Source organism: Panthera uncia, chromosome D4 (assembly GCF_023721935.1).
Source record: "Panthera uncia isolate 11264 chromosome D4, Puncia_PCG_1.0, whole genome shotgun sequence".
NCBI lineage: Eukaryota > Metazoa > Chordata > Mammalia > Carnivora > Felidae > Panthera > Panthera uncia.
The window spans coordinates 91,229,677-91,250,361 of record NC_064807.1 but is presented as its reverse complement, the minus strand read 5'-3'; the positions used below and the strand labels follow the sequence as shown (position 1 = coordinate 91,250,361).

Sequence of the window (20,685 nt, the reverse complement as noted above, 5' to 3'; positions counted from 1 at the left end):
CTGAGCTGTGGAGGTGGGAGGCAGGCCCGTCCTGGGTCTGAGGCTGCCGAGTCTGGGCTTGGCTGCCTGGGCACCTGCCCGGCCTCCGGCCCCATGGAGTGGACAGCCAGGAGGAGGTGGGGGGTGGCCCATGAACGCTCCTCCCACGGTGGCCACCCCGGCCCCTCTGGGTTTTCTGAGTTGTTTTCCCCAAAGGCAGCAGTCCCGGAGTCTGTCTGGCCAGAGGTTTCCACAGCCTCGCCCTGACTCAGCTGGCATCTCTCTTCTTAGAGGCCTCCATGCAGAGGCCAGGAAGGCCTGGGAGGCGCCAGGGGCCCAGTCCTCCGCAGTTTCCTTCCGTGGGGTCTCAGCCCCTCCCACCTTCCCTGTCACAGGTGCCTGTGTCAGCAGGTGATGTGCCTGCACTCTCTCATGTGACCAGGCCATGGGCGGCTTGGTGTGCTGTCCTCTCAGCAGAAGCTCAGACAGAAAAATGACCAGAGACAGATGCTAAGCCCACCTCATGGCAATGAAAGAACTACATACAGCACCCGCCCCCACCAAGCCCCAAGACAGAAGCCAGGCCCCGGGGGGCTTCCTGCTGTCAATCATCCCCGCCAGGTCACCGAGACCACACCCCCTGGCTGCCCCTTTCCTTGTCCTGTGCCACCCCACCCAGCCTCCAGGTACAGAGGTGCAGGTGCAGAATGAGGGTACCTCCCAAACTGTCCCTGGGGGGTGTCTGCGGCCATCCAGCCCTGGCACGCTGGCCATACCCTGCAGCTTCCACACAGGCCACGTGGCTGAGAGAGGGCACCCTGGGTGCTAGGAGAGCTTGGGAGGAACCAGGGAGCAGAGAGGGGCCACGCTGAGCACTCTGAGCCCTGTGTGGCAGTGTCATTGTGCGGCCAGGTGGGCTGTGCGCCCGGCCACACATGTTAGGCCTGAGCTGCCTGCCTCGGATGGGTGGGCTGGGCTCTGAGCACCGCCCCCCCCACCTCAGCCGGTGGGCATCACTGACCAGGACCCTGGTGGCAAGGCGGCAGGTGAGAGGGTTGGGGTTGGCACCGCAGGCTCCTCGGGGGGAGGGAGGCCCTGCCGGCAGAGCGGGGGCACCCTCGGGGCTCTAGGCTGCCCTGTAAGGCGAAGCTCCTGCTTCTGTGAAGGGCAGCACCCAGCCTCCCGTGGCAGCCTGACCTGACACCCAGGCCACCGTTCCAGGCTACCCCCTTCCCGAGCCTGAGGCCTCACCCCAGGAGTCAGAGGGGTTGTTGGAGAGTGGGGGGCTCAGAATCCCCCCCAGGCCCCAATGAGGGCTGCAGTCTAGAGACAGACGAAGTCTTGTCCCTAGAGAAGCAGGAGCCACAGATGATGGGGGCCGATACCCCAGCAGAGGTAGTGAGGGGAGAAGGAGGGCATCTCTGCCGCCCCCTGCCCCTCGCCTCGTGCCCCCCCCCCTCCACCTCTCCCAGGGTCACTGGCTCATGGCCCGGTCTGGAGGATGGGAGGGTCTCAGGCCCCCAGGTATCCCTCCCCACAGCCCCTTCTTGGCTGTCAGGCGTGGCCTGACCGAGCGCAGGTCCAGGTGTCGATGGCGGAAGAAGCACCGCAGGTGGTAGTGTTCCGACCACCCCAGTTTGTGAGCTCGGTGCGCGGGGCCACCGGGGTATGCACGCTAGCCTTCCCGGGTGGGGGCCTGGCGCTCCCTCAGTTCTCAGGGGGCCTCCCATCCAGAAAAGACAAGGTCCCCGTGGGCGGGAGGCACCTGCACCCCTCCCACCGCCCTGAGCCCCTCCCCAGGCCCTGCCCCGCCTCGAGTCCCTCCTCCAGCTCTGGCCCCTCCCCCCTGCGCCCTCTGCGCCCCCTGCGCCCCTGCCCCCCGCTCGGGGCCCCTCGGGGCCCTGGCGGCCGAGCTCCTGGACAGCAGCCAGGCTTGTGGAGGCGCCGGGTCAGCGCCGCGCAGGGAAAGGCCCCTGGCCCTGCGCCCCCGCCCCGCGCGGTCCGCGGCCGGAGGCCGGAGCGAGCCTTTCCCAGGCCGCTATTTTGGTCCTTTGTGTGAGCCGCGTGGGGCGGGGCGCCCGGCTGCTCTGCCGGTTATTTTTGCTCATAATGGGAGCGCGATGTATGGAAATTATTAATAGCAGCCCGGTCAGCGCTACGTGCGGGCGCTCAGGGCCCCGGGCGTTCTCTATGCTGAGTCGGAGGAGGGTCCCTGCGGCCGGTCGGCCGCCCGCGGGCAGGGTTCTCAGCTGCGCCCACTACCCTCCCGTCCTCACCAGGAAGCGGTGGGTTCAGAGCCTCTCTTCTGTGGACCCAAGGGGGCAGCTCTGTGCTTCCCCCAACACACTCAGGCCACACCACGGCCTACTCTGGCCTCTCGTCCTGGGGCCAATCCGCCCTTTTGGACAGAGAGTCCTGCGCTCATTAGTCGTTTTGGATTGCACACACAGTATGCCTTGTGGAAAGCGCTCAGAGGCCCCTGCACTTCAGGGCCACAGGCCCCCAGGCCTCAGGGTGCACAGAGGCAGGGGTCACCAACCCTGGCCCCTGGCTGTGAGCACCGTGACTGGCCATGCCAGGCTCTTGCAGGTGGAGGGCAACTGGTGGGAGGTACGGGGCATGTGAGAGCGGGTGTGTGAAGCAGAGCCTGGGGGTAGGTGACAAAACTTCTACTTCTTGTCTGCCCCCCCTCGTTCTCTATCCACTCATCAGCACCCCGTGGCCAGAGCCACTTGGGCCCAGCACCCACCCTGATGCCCTATCCAGCAGGCCACACCCCAGCCTGGTAGGGCCCATGGGTCATTCCCACCTGCCCCGCCTCTTGTGGAACCTGACTCAGCCCGGGGTGGGGTGGGGGGGCAGGGGTGCTTGTCTGCCAGGAGGCTCCTGGATTCCAGGCCCTCTGGACCTGAACAGGCCTGTCCTGTGCCCCAGTGACAGAGGTGTAGAGGGTGGGAGCCCCCCCACCGTGGTGCTGTCCGTGCCCCACCAGGGCCCGTGTACTTTGTGGAACCTGCTCCATTTCTGATTGCCAGGCTGTCGTGCTGGGCTCCAGGCTGAAGTTGCAGCCAGCACTTGATGTTGAAAAGGTAAGTGTCTTTCTCACGTGAATTTTATAGGTCCCAACATGGATGAAGCCCAGGTCTCCAGAAACATGGTCTGGAGGCGGAGGGTCTCGTACCACTGAGCCCTGGCCTCTGCTGTTCACAGGGTGGGGCTGGGGTGCTAGAGGGCAAGGGTCGCATGTGACCACCTGACCCTACTCGGAGGGCCCAAGGGGCGTGCCCAGGAGGGCAGTCATTGGGCTCAGGTGTGGTATGCTCCGAAAGTGGTGGCCAGAGGGGCTCTCAGGAATGGAGCTCTCCGTGAGGACCACCCCCATGGTTCCAGCCTGGCTGAGGGGACCCCATCCAGTCTGGGCTCCAGGCAGCCTGACCTACGTGGTCACGTGGAGAGGAAAGGAGGTGAGGTGGGGTCTAGTGTAGGGACCACTGGAAGGGGGCTTTGTTGAGGCCTGACGTTTGCGGTGGAAACGGCCCGAGTGTCCAAAGGGCCAGTGCCACCATCAGGGGCTGCCTCCAAGGTTCCCTGAGGGCTCAGCTTGGGGCTCTCATGGGCTCGTGCACTCATGGGCACTAGGAGTAGGCATGCCATCTGTGCCAACGAGGAGGCATTTCTGGGCCATCGGGCTACTGCCCACGTTGGCCTCCCTCCCACTCCCCGCCCCCAGTTCAGTGAAGACAGGAGAAACAGCTTCCCCAGGTTCCCCTTGCCTCTTGGGGCCTCCAGGCCTTTGTAACGGAGATGAAAATGACCACAGAGCCCAGGCCGAGCCCCAGGGAGCTGTGGGGCCTGCATGCGTGGGGGCGAGATGCTCAAGCGCAGGGCATGGGCTGGGCTGCCTGCATCGCGCCCCAGGAGCCACTATGGGGGCACTCACACTCTTGGCTGGGTTGGAGGTGAGTCTGGGGTCTCAGCTGGGGGTGGAGGTGCCAGGTGCCCACAGGGCTGTGGCCTGAGGACGTGCTTCCCCGCAGATGTGCACCCCACTGCTCCTCCAGGACAGAGTGAGCCTCGTGGAGCGTTATGTGGCCGGCTTCCCGGACCTCCAGAGGAGGCTGCTGGCCCTCCTGGACTCCTGGTGCCGGCCCGGCTTTGACATCGGAGTTGTTGCCAGGTGAGCCCCACGGGGGCCCAGGGTGGGGTGAGGGGGGCAAGCACAGGGGAAGGCCACACGCATGGCCCCCACAAGTCGCAGCCAGGTCGGCCAGCGAGGGGCCACGCCTCCCAGGGACCAGATGAGAGACAGTTACCACCCTCGAGCGAACAGAAACAATCCTCCGCGTCAGGTGGATGACCTCTTACCTGGTTCCGGAAGTCATGCTGCTTATCCATTCACTCATTCCTTCATCCCTTCACGGGATAAATCGCCAGGGACGGGTGTGGAGCCCATGTGGATAGCCCACGTGCCAGTATATGTGACGTGAGGGTGTCGCCTGGGTGTAGGGCACGGGGGTGGCATCTGGCGGGAGAATATCTTCTTGCCACACGTGTTGAGGGGGGCACAGGGGGCAGCAGCTCCTGGAGGTCTGTGAAGGCTCCTTGAGCCACCCGCCCGTCCGCAGGTAGTAGTGGCTTGATCCGGGCTCCACGAACTACCCAGCCCTGGGGCCCCCCGGCTGGAGATCCAGACCTTGGGCTCTGGGGCAGACCTCCCTGGACCTATGAGCAAGTCACTTCACTTTCTGGGTTTCTTTCCTTGTCCCTAAAACTGGACTGATTTTGCCGTCTCAAGGGTTGTGTGACTTAAATGCTGGGAAGCAGGCAAACCCACACAGCCCCGGGCCGGGCTCGTCCAGCGCTGGCTCTCCTCCCTGTCATTACGGATTTGAAAAGTGACAGAGTGGCACCCAGCTGGCCCAGTCAGTGAAGCATGCGACTCTTGATCCCGGGGCCATGAGTTTGAGCCCCACGTTTGGCGGGGAGATTACTAAAAAAAAAAAAGTGGCTTGAACAATAAACAACAACTTTAAAAAAAGGGTGGGGGGACACAGAGCAAATAAGTGAACATACTGTGGGGCCAGGGGTCAGAGTCCCATGTGGAGAAGGGACATACATGGATGGACAGTGGGACAGTGAGGAAGGCCCTGTGTGGCTGGATTTAGTTGAGGATATTGGTTTAAATCAATGATTTTTTAAAAATTTCCTGGGTCTTAAGACACCTGGGTGGCTCAGTCCAACTCTAGATCTTGGCTCAGGTCATGATCTCACGGTTCATGACTTTGAGCCCCACGTTGGGCTCTGTGCTGACAGCTTGGAGCCTGCCTGGGATTCTCTCTCTCCCTCCCTCCCCCCATTCTTCTTTCTCTCTTATAAATAAACAAACAAACAAACAAACAAACTTAAAAAGAATAGTTTAGAAAAAATTTTCCTAGGGCCTAGAGAAAGGGAGGGAGAGAGAGACAGAGACAGAGAGGGAGAGGGAGAGAGAGAAAGAATAACAAGCAGGTTTGGCACCATCAGCACAGAGTCCGATGTGGGGCTTTAGCTCACGAACCGTGATCATGACGAGCTGAGATCAAGAGTCAGATGCTTAACCGACTGAGCCCCCAGACGCCCCTATAAACGCTAGGTTTTAAAAAGTGCTTCTGGCTGATAAATACAAGCATTTATTATTGTGTCTCTGCCCCAAAATGAAGAAGACATTGTAAGAGAAGGAGAGGCAGCAACAGCAGGGGGTCCAAGAGCTGGTGGCAGGTGGGCAGGTAGAGCACTTAGCAGGCTGGGAAGCTGACCCGTGGCCGCCAGGAGCATGTGGGGTCCAACGCAGAGCCCGAGGAGGGCCCTCAGCGGTCAGCTGGTCCTTGGGGACCCTGGGCCGAGGTGTCTGCAGAACACAGAACAGAACTCTTTGCAATCAAAAATTTAACAGCGAAGTGAAAAGCACAATAAAAGTTTGGAAGATAAATTTGAAGATGTCTTCGAAAAAGTACAAAACAGATAAACAAAATGAAAATCAGAGAGAAAAGGTTAAAAGAAAAAGCGGAGATCTTGTCAAGAAGGCCCGACATCAAGTAATGGGAACCCCGGTCCCGAGGCGCCCGGCTTAGCGGGTCCGCAGGGCGGCCCGCATGGGTGAGACGCACACCGCAGACCCCAGGAAGAGCAGGGATCGGGCGGGATTCCAGGAGCGTCGCCTGCCCAGACCCCCAGGTCTCGGCTCAGCCGAACCCTCCAGCCGGCGCGGGGCAGAGCTCAGGCGCACACCAGCTCTAGCAACTTCCGCGGGTGTGTGCTGAGCTGTCAGCTGGGAGAGTGAGGAGGTGTGTCCACCGAGTTGTGGGCACAGGGCGAGGCAGGCGGGGGGCCTGGGTCAGCAACCTCAGCAGACAGGTATTAACCCTGAAGAGAGCAGGAGGGTGTGGCCTGGCCGCTGACAGTGTTCGCCTGGTCGTCTGGTCGCGATATGGCAGACACGGTGTCCTGACCCCACGTAAGGGCTTGGATACTGTGTGGGGAGGGAGGCTGGAGGGCCTTCCGTGGTGAGATGTCCAGACCAAACTCCTAAAACTGAATAACCAAGAGATCACGTACAAGGATGTCGCTCGTAAGCACAGAGACAAATACGAAACACGGCAGAAGTGACGTGTGTGTCTGGTGTGCAGTGGGGCAGGGTGACAGGGTGACTGCTCTCTCCATAAACCTTGTAGAACTACCTGAGTTTTAAACTGTGCGTGTGTGACTTAGATGAAAACAAAAGTCTTAAAGCAGTGCCAGACAGGAGCCGTGTTTCTCTCCCTGCAGGCAGCACCCACAGGTGACCTCGAGGCTGGAGAGGCTGAGTCCCAGAGTGCTAAGTCGGCGGGTCCTGAGCCAGCTGGAGCGGCTGGGCCTGGACCCGGGTGAGTGCCGCCCCCACAACCTGTGTGCGCCCAGCGGATGCGGGGTTCAGGCTGACCAGGGTCCACCGACCTCCCCCGCTTCCTGCCGCCTGCCCATCGCAGGCCCCGGACAGGAGCAGCAGCCTGAGGCCCGCAAGCCCCTTTGCCCGCCTGCGTAGACTCCTGGGAGGCGGGGCCTTGCTGCACCCCGCCCCCTCCCTGCCCCTGCCCCTTCTTGTTCGTTCTTGTCTTTTCGTCCAATGATGGCTGATGGCCGTTCTAGCACACGTGAGGTGGTATCTCATCATAGTTTGGAGTTTCGTTTCCCTGATGATTAGTGGTACCTTGGACCATTTCATTTATTCAACACCTGTTTGGATGTCTTCTTTGGAAAACATCCATTCGGTTCCTCTGCTCGTTTTTAAATCTGGTTATTTGGGATTTTTGGCTATTGAATTGCATGGGTTCCTTCTATATTTTGAACATTAGCCTCTTGTCAGATGTGTGGTTTGCAAATATCTCCTTCCACTCTGTAGGTTGCCTCTTCATTCTGTCGACTGTTTCTTTGCTGTACAGAAGCTAATTTTTAGTTTGATGTAAGGCCACTTGTTGGTGGCTTTTGGCTTTTCGGCCCTCTTTGTTCGTTGCCCTCCCCAGCCCACCAAACTAGATTTTAAACCTTCTTGCTTCTTAAAATATTCCTCAAGTTTCAACATATATTAGTTCTATTATTGTCCAGCTTAAGATATTTTCTAATTTTTATTATAATTTTTTCTTTACCCATGGGCTAATTAGAAATGTATTTCTTCTTCTGTTTTTAATGTTTATTTATTTTTGAGAGAGAGAGAGAGAGAGCTAGTAGGGGAGGGACAGAGAGAGAAGGAGACAGAGGATGTGTCCTGACAGCAGAGAGCAGGATGCAAGGCTCGAATTCACTCACGGTGAGATCGTGACCTGAGCCGAGGTCAGACACATAACTGACTGAGCCACCCAGGCGCCCCTAGAACGGTACTTCTTCATTTCAAAGCTATGTGGCGCTATTAGTTACCTTTCTAGTGTGGGCTCTTAATCTCATCATGATCGAAGATCATGCTTGGTATGATGTCAGTCCTTTGGGTTGAAATGTGTTGTTATGAAGAAATCTAATTTCCTTTCTCTGAAAGCAATCTCTCTCTCTCTCTCTCTCTCTCTTTCTCTCTGTCTGTCTCCTCTGTCTTCGATGTTCCGCAGTCTCACTGTGAGGAGAGTGGTTATAGATCTCTTTGTATTTATCTGGCTTGGGTTTTGTTGGGCTTTTTAAATCTGTGGATTGCTGTCTTCGGTTGGTTCTGGAAAATTGTAAGTCACTATGTCCTCAGATGTTGCTGTTGGTTCTCTGGCCCCGTGTGTGATCTTGTCACCCTGCCTTCCCTGCGGTGTTACCGTCCTGTGTCTTGCTCATGATGAGCTCGGGCAACTCCTGCTCTTTTCCGCATCGCTAATTTTCTCCTCTGTGTCCCAAAAACTACAAAACACTGCATTTTGATTGTTGTATCCGTGGCTCCAGAAGTCATACTTTGGTTCTTTTCCAGATCTGCTCTTTCGCTTTGTGTGGTTTCTTGATACTTGAACATATTTCCAGTTTTGTCTTTTTTTCCTTTGAATGTCTTGCTCACAGGTGTTTTATGGTCTGTGTCCAAGTTTCAGCCCCATCTCTGGTCAGCATCTCGTTTCGGTCTCAGTCACCTGCAGGCTTCTCTGTCCTCACACCCTTGAGAAATTATGCAGATCCCCCGACCCTGGACAAAGGTGCCTCCGGAAGGCAGTATTGCCTCCAGAAAGGAGGGCAACGCTAGGGGCTTTTGCAGACAGAAACACATCACCAAGAGGTTTTGATGTGTGATTGTCCACGGCCCCCAGGTGGCACTAGGTGAAGAGATGGGAGGAGCAAGAAGTGGGCGCCTGGAGGCTGGTGGTGCGGGTCAGTCTGGGTCAGTTAGGAACAAGGAGCTGCTGGCCGTGCTGACGGTAGCTGGGGGGCCTCTGCCCGAAGCAGCCGAGGCAGGTCTAGGAGGACCGGCCGGCTGCTGGGACCCCTGGGGCGCCAGGGGACACAGCCCTAGGAAGGAGCCACCCTCGGGCGGCAGAAGAAGACCAAAAGAAGGGCTGTAGGTGCAGAAGCTCCAAGGAGGGTCCCGGCAGCACAGACCCCTGGGGGTGCTGGGGTCTGAGGGACCGGGAGGTCTGGGGTGCAGCTGCAGGACTGGAGCGCTAAGGAGCGGACCCCCCCATGGGGATCCCCGTCCCTGGCATGGGGGCCTCTGAGGTCACCTGCGTGCCTGTCCTGGGCGCTGTGTCGGGGAGCCCTGCTGGCATCCCTCAGGGTGCACACGGGGTGAGGGACACGGGCCCGAGAGGCTCTCAGCACGGAATCACTCACAGGGTCGATGCTGGCTGCTGTGGGGGGCTGCGCCTGCCGCCTCGGCAGAGGCTCTCCCCACCCAGGACTCAGGCCCGTGTGGGGCAGGGCGGGGGTGGGGCGTGAGGCCCACAAGGCCGGGGTGGTGGGCAGGCTGTGTGGGAGACCACAGCTGGGTCTGAGGTGCAGGCCTTCCCCCCGCCCCCCCCCAGCAGCCCTGCCATGACATTCACTGACCCACAGGGCCCACACTTCCGGGTCGGGTCGTGGCCACAGTGGGCCCAGGGCTTGGGGCCAGAGAGGTCTTTGGGGTCTTGGACCAGCCTTAGCCTGGCGCCCCCTGCAGTTCAGGATGTGCCCCCCTTGGGGGTCCCCCCCCCCCCCCCCCACAGGTCTCAGCTGAGTGTGGCACTGGAACAGGTTAGGTGCCTAGGCACCCCTACATAGTGGGGACTCCCCCCTGACTATGTGCCGGGTCACATAGTCACACACAGTGGGGGGCCGCTGGACAAGAGGGCGGGGTAGACAAGCCGGTGCTTTCCGTGGGTGCCTCGCTCATTGGCCTGCTGGGGGCAGGGAGGACAGACCCCCTCCGGGTCTCCTGTTCCGCATGACCACCCGCTGCCAGGCCCCATCTGCTGCTTCCCCAGCGGGGTCTGTCGTAGCCAGGAGGCCTCAGGGTCACAGCTGTGGTCACTGTCCCTTTGCCCCTCTGCAGTCCACCGTCACAGCTGTGGCCTCCACAGGACCAACCCCATGTCCTCCGTGGGCTGACGTTAGACGCAGAAGGAGGGTCGGGGACTTCTGTTTGCCTCTCCAGCCTGAGCTCCCCACTAGCCCACCCCTCCCCAGGCCTGGGTCCCAGGTGGAGCCCCCCAAGGTGTCCTTGTGCAGATGAACCAGCAGGCTGCAGTGTGCGTTGTATTTGGGTTTTGTGGTATCTGCAGGTGCTCAGGGGTGTGGCAGGCGGTTGGGCCTGGCTCAGCTGTGCCCGCCCCTTTAAGGGTTTGTGCTGCGTCTGGACCAGCCAGTCAGCCCAGGCTGCGCCGGAATCTATCTGTGGACACGATACCGTATCCACAAGGCTTTTGGACAAAGTTTCCCACTGGCAAAATGATGCTTCAAATTGTGTAAATGCGGGAAAAGCCAGTCTCTGTCTGCAGATGCCTCTGCAAGGACACATAGTTACTTTGTGTCCTGACAGAGCCTGCAGAAATTCACTTCTTTCCTTCTTTCCTTGTAGCTCACTCATTCGTTCCCCCCTTCCTCAGGCCTTGTCCACCTCACTCTGCAGTGTTGTCCCAGGTTCCTTAGCAGCCTCCTGGGGTCTGGAACCCTCACAGCCTGGGCAGGAAGGAGGAGGGGGTGCCCCGTCACCTGTCTGAGGAGTCGCTGGCCCTCCCTTGCAGGCCCCAACCTCTGGGCGGCACTGACCTCCGCTGTGGTTGGACAGCGACCCTGTAACAGGGCGCTCCCCGGTGCTGGGAGTGGGGTGCTGCGGGCGCAGCCACACTTCCGGAGGGTGCAGGGCCCTGAGAAGGCCAGGCCGCCACTGGGAGGGGCAGGGTTCTGTGGTCAGCATCCCCTGCGCACTGCCAGGCTTCAAGGACAGCTGGCCCCAAGAGGGAGGACCAGCATCAGAGGGTGGGGCGGGTGGATGGGTGGGTGGGAGGGGGGCCCTTCCTGGGCCCCCGCGGGCTCTGAACAAAATGTGGAAGTAAGGCCAACAAGTAAGCATCAGTTTGTAAACAGGTGAGCAAGATGGCCCCTTCCTCACATTCTGGTGGGAGAAGGACACGAAGGACAAGAAGCCTGGAGAGATGGGGCTCCTGTCCCTCAGAGCCCCTGATGCAGAGGGTCTGGGAGACCCCAAACGAGGCTCAAGGCTGGGAGGGCACCTGTGGGGACAGTGAAGGGTGGAGGGGAGTGGGCAGAAGCCCCCCACACACTGGCCCCCGGCCCCTGCCCTGCCCTGAGCTCTGTGCTTTTTCAACAGCTCTGTGTCCCAACGCTGCCACTCAGCAGCGCCTGGCCGCCCTGCGCTACCTGTGCTACAAGCGGTTTGTGGAGGTGCGTGTGCCCTGGTTAGCGCCCTGAGCCTGGGCCCGTGACGGGGGGTGGGGGGAGCTCTCCCTCCCCAGCTTCTAGAGCTGCAACTAGAAAAGGTTATCTTGATGCTTACTTTTACAGAGAAGTATGTCTCAGGAGAACTGGGTGGACCACGTGCAGGTGAGTCCAGGGGCCCTGGAAGCCTCTGGAAGGGTCTGGAAGGCTCTGGAAGCCCCTGGAAGCCCTGTGCAGGGTGGGCATTCACTGGAGACCTGGACAAGGACTAGAGGGGCACGTGACCCTGACAGGCTATGTGCACACGTATGGACTAGGCATGTGGTGTGTAGGCCCACACACCGGGTCAGCTCTTCCAATGTCCAGGCAGGGCCGGAAGCAGATGGTGCAGGGACGGGGCTTCTCCCCGCCCAGCACAGACCCCACACCTTGATGAGAAACCAGACACAGGGACTCACGTCTGCCCACCCCTGTCAGAAGGGGGGGTGCCAGAGGCAGCTGCTGAGGGGGACCCCACCAGGTGAGGCAGGGCCAGAGCGGCTGGGGGTCCGGGAGCCCCTTTTAGCTGGTGGAGCATGGAGCTGCCAGGCAACGGAGGAGGTCAGGTTTGCTGGAGATTCCACTTGTGCACTGAGAGAATATTCTAGACCATCCTTGAGTGCTGTGCTTGCACACAGCTCTGTGCGCCCTGAGGCCTGGTGAGGAATGAGCCCCCAACTGCCCAACGGGGTGATGCAAGGGCCACTCCTGGCCCAGGGGGCTACAGAGCCCGCCAGGACAGCAGCCTAGACAGGACCATGTAGTGGCCTGGGTCCTTCAGGCCCGAGCTGGAAGTGTGGGTCATCATGGGCACAGCGCTGTCCCCAGCCCTGGGCGAAGCAGCCTTGGAAGAAGGTAGGGGGTGTGGGGTCCCAGATGCAGCACGGGAGCAACGCACCAGTTAGCGGGGTGGGGGGGCCCTCCTTCCTTGATGAATGGTCTAGCGTCTGGTGTTCTGAGTGGCATCCAGTGGGGGGCAGCGCTGAGCCACCCCTGCAGTGATGGGTGTGTGGGGTGGGCGGTGAGTCACCAGAGAGGAACGTGGACCCCCGGGAAGGCCCGGAAGGCTGGTCCCCCCTGGGTGCCAAGGCCGAGGCAGCCGGAAGGGCAGCGGACATCCTGAAGAATGTGGAGGGGTTTCCACATATTGTCGTCCACGTGGGAACCCGCGGCCTGCGGGAAGCGGATGGCCTGAGGCTGCTGGGGGGACAGAGTTGTCTGGGAGGGGCCCTGCCTGTCAGCCAGCAGAGGCTCCTTGGGGAGCACAGAGGCCTCAGGGGCTAGAGATCCGGAGAGCGAGAGGCTCAGACTCTGGGGAGGGTGGGGTGCCTGGGCCTTGCCCTGGGTGCCCCGAGGCTGAGCGGACTTGGGTGGGCTGCCCGTGGGCTACATGAGTCCTGTGCTCCTGTGCTGGGCACTGGTGTGGGAGAGGCCGCCTCGGGAGGCCCCGGAGCATCGTTACCCCTCTGAGGGCCGCCCGTCCGTGTCCACTGTCTGGACCGTGGATTCAGGGGTGTCCCATGGCCCTCCTTCCCCTGAGCATGTTGGCCAGCCCAAGGGTGGAGGCAAGGATGCCCGAGGGGCAGACTTGGACAGCCGGAGGGTCAGGAGCAGAACCCACCAGGCAAGGGTGGAGACAATGTTCTAGAAAGACAGTGCCGGTGTCAGGTTGGGGGGGCAGGACCGGTGAGGAGGTGCTGGTGATAGCAGCAGGGTGGGACCGGGCATTGGAGACGGGGAGACGGACGCAGGGAGCCAGGCCGGGCTGCGGACACAGGACGGTGACCCTCCAGCCTGACCGTGTGGAAGGTCCTCGACAGCTCGGTCAGCACAGAGCCTTGGGGTCTGCGGGGGCAGGTCTGGGCCTGGTGCGGGACTGTCTGCACCCCCTCGGGGCAGAGCCGGGCAGCACAGCCCATCCCATCCGTCCCCAGGGCCTGGTGGGCCGGGAAGAGTGGCCCCAAGAGATGGTAGTGCAGCTGCTGGCCTCCCCCGGCAACGAGGCCGTGGCCGCGCAGTGCGCCCTGGGCCTCTCGGTGCCCGAGGAGCAGCTGCCAGCCACAGTGGCTGCCGAGCTCCGCCGGCTCGAACTCCAGGAGAGGTGAGCACCCCCAGGCTCGGGAGGCTGGTGAGGGGAGCACGCCCTGGGGCCCCCACCCCTTGGGAAGTGATCCCACGACTCACATATGCCAGCACTTTGGGAGTGAGACCAGAAAACCAAGGAGGGGGCACATGCCCCTGTTCCCAGAACGCAGACACGCACAGAGCAGATGAGCCAGGAGCCCGCACCCCTCCGCACCGGCCTCAGACCCTGGGGCCGGAGCCCCACAACCAGGCCCCACACCCCCAAGGGCCTGAGGAAGCGGCAGTCTGTTGGCCGGGGCGGGGGGGGTGGGGTGGGGGACAGGGGCAGGTGGGCAAGGCGGAGAGAGCAGCTGTGTGGGAGGAGGGGCACAGGCGGGCACACCGCAAAGACCCCGCAGACGCCAGCGGCCCTCGTAACTCCCCTTCCTCTCTGAGGTCTACTCTGGGCCCAGCCAGGCCAGGAGGTGGTGGGGTGGGGTGCGGCCCCAGGGGCCCAGAGCGGGGGGTGGGTGCCACTGCTCCGCTTCTTTCAGGGTGGCCAGGGCGCCTTTGGAGGACAGGAAGGGTGATTATTACCAGCTGCCCATCGCCAGGGAGGACATCCACTTCCTGGCCTCTTGGGAGGACTTGGCCAGGCATGAGGAGGCGTTGCTGCAGGTGGGTGGCCGGCTCTGGGGCTCTGTCCACGCCATGGACCCCCAGGCTTGGCTGTCCTTCCCACCCGCCCCAGACACCCCTGCAGAGCAGGGCACCCATACCAGCCCATTTGGAAGACCCTGGGCCCAAAACACAAGCATGAGACACTGGCCCCTCACCTGCAGCAGCTCCAGACCTGCCCTGTGGCTGGGCCCTTGGCCTGGTTGCCAGGTTCCTTTGAGCCCTTCTGTGTGGAATGGCGGGCAAGCCAGGGGCCAGGCGCGGCCCTGGTCACGTGGGAGCTCCCAGGGCTGGTCAGCCCTCCCAACAGAGGCTGCCTTACCTGGACCTCACACTCAGGGGGGGCCCGGCTAGCTGCACCCTCCCAGCCCTCAGCCACAGCCCTGCAGCCCCAGCGGGCCTCACCTGCTCATAGCAGCCCCTCTCCGCAGCCCGGCCAGGTGGTCGGGGTCGACGTGGAGTGGAGACCCTCGTTTGGCACGGGGGGCCGGCCCCAGGCATCAGTCATGCAGTTGGCAGTGGAGGGCCGCGTGTTCCTGCTGGACCTGCCTGTGCTCTCGCGGCCAGCGGGAGGGCAGGTGTCGAAGGCCTTCTCCAGGCTGGTGTTCCGGCTGCTCTCGGACCCCTCCATCACGAAACTGGGTGAGCAAAGCCCCTGCCCACCGAGGGGGAGGGTGCTGGGGCAAGGCCCCGGCCCCTTCCTCGGGCGCCTGTCACGCTGACGGCCCTCCTTGCAGGTTATGGGCTGGCGGGGGACCTTCGGAGCCTGGGTGCTTCCTGCCCGGCCCTGGCGCACGTGGAGAAGCGGCTGTGGGGCGGCCTGGACCTGCTGCGGGTGCACAGGCAGGTCCGCTCGAGGGGGACAGGGGGGCCCTCCTTTCTCTGCTGAGCCGCCTGCACAGCGATGCCCTGCGCCAGCTGGGGGTCTTCGCCATGGGCTGGCGGGTGTCCGTGTGCCAGGATGAGCTCATGACCTCAGAGCACCTTTGTGTTGGCCACAGGTCACCAGGCCCTGCCGAGGAGGGAGAGTGACCACGTGTCCCCACACTTTCCCCAGAACCAGCCCTGCTTTGGGCCCCTCTGAGTTCTCAGCACACGCCCTTGGGGGCTAAGATGTCGTCCCCAGAGCTGACCTGAGGCCCCCCCGCACAGCCTGCCTCGGCCACCCACGCCCTCCCTTCCACGCACTGGCGGCTCTGGAGGGCGAGGGCCTTCCCCAGGGCAGGGCCGCCTGGCACCGTGGTGGCCATCCTTCCTCCCGCACAGGCCGCTCACCCCTGAGGGGCTCTGTCTTGGCAGATGCGGGTGGTGAACATGCCAGCTGGAGGCATGTGTGAGGCCAGGGGGCTGCGGGGCCTCAGCCTCCTGGTGCAGCAGGTCCTGGGCAAGCCCCTCGACAAGACGCAGCAGCTCTCTAACTGGGATCGGCGGCCGCTGAGCGAGGGGCAGCTGGTTTACGCAGGTGCACACCCCTACTTCCCCCACACCCCACGCCCCTGTGCCCCCCACACTGGAGGCTGAGGCCGACCCATGCCAACCCCAGCTGCTGACGCCTACTGCCTGCTGGAGGTGCACCAGGCGCTGAGCAGAGAGCCTGCCAGCTTCTCCCTGTCTGAGGACCTGGCCAGGAGCCTGCAGCCAGGGTGCAGTGAGAGACCGGGGGCCCCGGAGCCGCCCCGCCTGCAGGAGGCCTCAGCCCTGCCTTGGCAGGTGGGTGAAGCCCCCCAGGACCCCTTCATTAGAGTTCTCAGGGAGGAGGACCAGACGGGGAAGGAGGCCTGGGAGGGGAGCAGAGCCCCGTCAGCGTCCTGGAGGAGGGGGGTTCCCATCGCTCTCCTGTCAGCGGGCTTGACGTGCTCCCACCAAGGTCCAGGGCGGTGTCTCGCGTGGACCGTGTGGCTCCCGAGCCCCGAGCCCCGCTGCATCGTACACAGAGCCCCCACCCCAGGAAACGTGTGGAGGCCCTGCCTGGGCCCGGTGCGAGCGATCTCGCATCATTTTGTTAATGTGTTCGTCTGCTGTTTTCTGCATGGAGGCCATACTGCTCGCGATCCTCTTTCTAAAGGCTGAGAAAGAGCTGGCCACTCGGCCCGCAGGGCGCTCACTCCCCACAGAGTCCGGGGCGGGGCAGGGGGGGCCGCAGGCCTCTGAGCAGGGCCGTGTTGCAGGTGCCTGTGGCCGAGCGCGAGGACGCCGCTCCAGAGGTCCCGGCCAGGGCCTTCCGCGTGGTGTGCGACAACATGCTGCAGGGGCTGGCAAGGAGCCTCCGCTGCTTGGGCGCGGACGTGCGCGTGCTGGGCACCAGCGAGGACCACCGAAGGGCAGCTGAGGTGAGCGTGGCGGGGCTTCGTGCCCACCCAGCTGGGGCTCGGGGCCCCTCTCTCCCCCTGTCCGCCGGGAGCAGGGGCTGTGTCTCAAGCTGCCGTGGTGCCCCTGCTGCATAGACCCAGCCCCGGGGCAGAGGGCAGGGCTTCCCTGGCCTGTGAGGGACACTGTCTCCAAGGACAGCGATGTTTGTGGCTGCCGGGCACCTGGGGCCTGCCGGCGGGAGCCCTCTCAGCTCCTGCAGGAGTGGGCCTGACCCAGGCAGACCCCGGTGGTCTCGCCCCCACCTCCACCCCGTTGTCCTGTGGCCCCTGGAAACACCACACAGGAAGGAGCTCCGCTCTCAGCTGTGGCAGGAGCCTGCCTGTGAGGACACCAGCCCCCGGGGCCATGGAGAAATCCTGAGCTGGGGTCTTGGAATTCAGGGGCTTGCACTTGGATGGAAATCTTTTCCACGGGTTCATGGTGATAAAACTCAACACACAACTCACCCATCAGAGCGTATAGTTCAGTGGCTTTTTGTACATCCGCAGTGTTGTGGGACCAGAACCACAACTGTCACCCCCCCCAGCCCCGCCCCTGGCCCCTGGCCATCCCGTGTCTGTCCCCGGGGTGTCTGGCCATCCCGTGTCTGGCCCCTGGCCCCTGGCCATCCCGTGTCTGTCCCCGGGGGGCGGGGGAGGCTGTTCTGGAGTCTGGCTGTGCTCACTCAGCACGTTTTCCGGGTTCATCTATGTTCTTGTATGTGCCGTTGCTTCCTTCCTTTCTACGACCAAATAGTGTCCTGTTGTGTGAATGGATGGTCACCTGGGCTGCTCCCGGTCACGCTGCTGTAGGGGAGCACGAACATGGCTGTAATGTAGTTTTCCGTTAATCGTGGTTTCTTTTGTGCCTTTGCAAACGTCCTTCTGGGAACGGGTCCCCAGGCTCACTGGATGGCTGGCTGCAGCACGGAGCCCGTGGCGGCCCTGAGACGGCAGAGCACTGGGATCTGTCTGTGGCCCGGGAGCCCCAGAGCAAGCAGCCACCGTGGTTGCCTGTATATCACGTACTGGGTCCGGGCAGGGCCGGCCATTCGTGGCTCAGCCCCCCGACACATCCAGCACTTGTGGGTGGCTATTCTTGGTGTCACCCCCCCCACCCCCCAACAATGAGGAAGCTGAGGCCAGAAGAATGGAGCCTGCCCCAGGCTGCCTGCCCCTGCCGTTCGTGAGGGGTTGGTGGCGCTCTCCCCCATCTCTGGCCCCTCATCGGCCACTTCTCCCAGGGGCCTGTCCTGGCATTGGCCCTGGCCACCGTCCCTGTAGAAAACACCTGTTTCCCAGCTACGGCTGCTTTTAGCCTGTGGGGTGCCAAGACCAAGGTGGCCAGCCTGCCTTCTCGGGGACTCCAGACCAGACGTCATCGGTCAAGGAATTCATGAGCCAGGGGGGCGGTGTCTTCCCACCAGCCCCCCAGAGAGCGTGTGATCGCCAGCAAATGGGAGACAGGGTTTGGCTCCCGTGTTCCTTAAACACCCGTGTTATACCTGTGCTTTTTTATATTGTGTGACAAAAGGGATTTAAAGATGTAATTTACTAATCAACTTGCAATCAGTCCGTAATCAAGAGAGTATTTCGAATCACTCAGGTGGGCCCAGCGTCATCACATGAGCCCTTCCAAGCAGAAACAGGAGGGAGGAGTCGGAGTCAAGGCACAGGGTGGTGTTGCCCGGTGGGCCTGCCCCCGCCCCCAGAGCCCGGCCGCAACCCAGCTTCTGCAGAGTGGTGCTTGGGGGAAACGTTCCGGCGGCGCAAGAGAGGGAGCGCAGGTCCTGGTGGCAGAGCGTGTGGCGCCGCCGGAACAGACGGATGGACGGAGGTGGAAGGAGCTTGGCAATCAAGGGCGGTTTGGGGCACCAGGGGAGAAGCCTGGCCGGCCTTGGCGGACCGAGGGTGGAAGGCGTTGAAGGTCACGAGACAGAAGCAGGGTCCGCTCAGTGCTGCTGGGCCGGCCGGGGCTGGGATGTTCAGACCTAAAAACACACCAGCTTCAGTCGAGAGGAGATGCCCGGCCCACCCTGGCGAAGGCAGCATTTGTGGGTGGTCCTTCTCAGTGGTGCAAACCTGTGGACAGAGGTGTGAGCCAGACCCGGACCCTGCCCTGGTGTCGTACTTGCCGTGGACTGCTGTCAGCCATCCAGTTTCCAAAGTCCCTTTGACTCATTTCTGCCCAGCAGGCCTTTTGGTCAAAGCTGTGACTGGATTCTGCATTTTCAGGGCCTCCAGAGTAGGAAGCTTCGCGCCCCTTTGCTTGTCTGCTGCCAGAAACGCTCTGGGCGGTGATGGTCTCGCGGGGGCAGGGCCTCGGGCACTTTCCAGAGCGAGCTGCTGGGTCCCTTGGCTGCTCTCCGTCCTCCTCCGTGGACCTTTCCGGACCGTGTATTTCCGCATCAGAACTCCCACGAGGGAACTGTGTGTTCTGTATGCGGGCAGTTGTCCTCGAGGTCCCGCCTCCTGTACCGCTCATCTCGTGTGCTGCTAGTGCACGGACAAGCTCGTTCTTGGAGGGAAACGAGGCTCTGCTGCTGAGGGCCCCGGGGCACGAGGGGCGTCCTCCCTGCAGGCAGGCGGGGTGCTCGCAGAGAACGGGGCGCCGTGTCCTGCGCTGGTCAGGCAGGCCCCCAGACCTGAGGCCCCCATGTAGGTGCTCAGGGCACATCCCGGGGCCTCCTGCTGCTTCTCGTCAAGTGGGAGAGGACAGGGTCAGCTGGGAGAAGGTCTCTTCAGCAAAGAGGAGCCAGACTGGGTGACGGGGGGGGGGGGGGGGGGGCAGGCTTCTCAGTCTGGTGGGACCGTGAAAGATGCTAAAATCAAGTGATTGATTTCCAAAGGGTGGCCGAGGGGAGGCCAGGTGCCATGGAGAAGAGGTCAGAGTTTGAGTTTACAAAAGGCTATGGAGGGCCGTGAGGGCATGAGGGTGCCCACCAAGCCCGAGTCCTCAGGGAAGGACTTCCCTCGGCAGAAGCCGGAATTTGAGGAAAAAGTCCACCCACAGCTCTGGGCTGTGCCTGTGGTGTCCTGCCGCTCATGACCCGCCCCCGATGGGCCACCCGGTGGACTTCAGGTGCACCTGGCCAGCCACATGAGCGAGAGCCAGTTCCTTGTTTATGCCTCTGACTGGTGCTGCTTCTCCGGGCGACCGTAGCTCCTACAGACGCTGGTGCCAGATGTGGTTCCAGAGCACAGCCTTCAGGAGGGGTCCTCTGAGTGGGGCCCGGGGCTTCCAACTCGGTGCTCTAATCTGGCAACCTTAAAAGGCAGTGTCTCCCGCAGGAGACAGGTCGCTGGTAATCCGTGGCATCACGTGGCAAAAGGCACTCAAAATCTTGCCTGCCCTGGATATCCTTACCAAATACCTACGGAAGAAGAGACTGGTGAACGCCTCAGGACGTTTTAGTCAAAGTAACCAGCGCGTGGAATCAGCCAGACAAAGTGGCAAAGGGAAGGAGTGGGCGTGGGCCTCACACTTCGTGTTCACAGCCCGCACCGGGGACTGCAGAGCTTCCGTATCTGCCCAGGAGAAGCCGCAGGCCTGAGATTGCGGGACAGCAGAGCCAGGGTCTGCGCCTCTGGACGGGCAAGTGGGAACAAGCCAAGTTCACCACTGGCACCAAGCTGTCCTCGCCCGTCCTGTCGGTGTGAAGTCCTGTATGGTGTATTTTAATTCGCCGATCTCTGGTTACCGACCAAGCTGTGTTCACCAGCTGCTGCCGCCTCCAGCTCTACGACGTGCTCAGTGAGGAAGTCGGTGGAGCGGGCCTGACGCCGTCCTTCGAGAGGCCCGCGCAGAAGCGCTCGGCCGGCAAACCGTTCCCTCGCTGATACGGCACTTTCCTGAAATGCTGAAGGTGGCTCACCGTGCCTGCAGCGTCCACACAGTGTGTGTTCTGTGTGGACCCCCCCCGCCCCCCGCCTCTCTGGGAGTCGGCAGTTTGGGCGTAGGCCAGGCCGAGGTGCCCGTGTACCCGGCCCCAGTACAGCCCCTGTGGCTTTGCCTGACAGCCAGCTCTCCCTGCTGCGTGCCCCTGCTGCTGGGTGCACCCCGTGCCTCTAGCCCCTCGCCCGTGTGCCTTTTCACGTGTTCGTTTTGCTTCATGTCCTTGCCCCAGAATCAGTCTTTGCCGTCAACGAGAACACATACGAGTCCTTCTAGTGAGCCAGTGAGCCTGGGGGGTTTGGGGACCCTGCCCTGGAAAGGTCTCCCCTGTCTCCATCC

General features: G+C 62.0%; 1 protein-coding gene across 2 annotated transcripts in view; it reads left to right on the top strand.

Annotated features, from left to right (window-relative positions):
* EXD3 (exonuclease 3'-5' domain containing 3) overlaps positions 1-20,685 on the top strand; it is a 79,365-nt gene that overhangs the window by 35,617 nt on the left and 23,063 nt on the right. For both annotated transcript variants that reach the window (XM_049632520.1, XM_049632512.1), the window contains exons 7-18: positions 3,015-3,068; positions 4,017-4,156; positions 6,784-6,881; positions 11,255-11,328; positions 11,449-11,487; positions 13,296-13,462; positions 13,980-14,103; positions 14,535-14,745; positions 14,841-14,950; positions 15,403-15,565; positions 15,647-15,813; positions 16,272-16,433. In XM_049632520.1, coding sequence (XP_049488477.1) covers positions 3,015-3,068; positions 4,017-4,156; positions 6,784-6,881; positions 11,255-11,328; positions 11,449-11,487; positions 13,296-13,462; positions 13,980-14,103; positions 14,535-14,745; positions 14,841-14,950; positions 15,403-15,565; positions 15,647-15,813; positions 16,272-16,433 — 1,509 coding nt within the window. The remainder of the gene's footprint in view (positions 1-3,014; positions 3,069-4,016; positions 4,157-6,783; positions 6,882-11,254; positions 11,329-11,448; positions 11,488-13,295; positions 13,463-13,979; positions 14,104-14,534; positions 14,746-14,840; positions 14,951-15,402; positions 15,566-15,646; positions 15,814-16,271; positions 16,434-20,685) is intronic.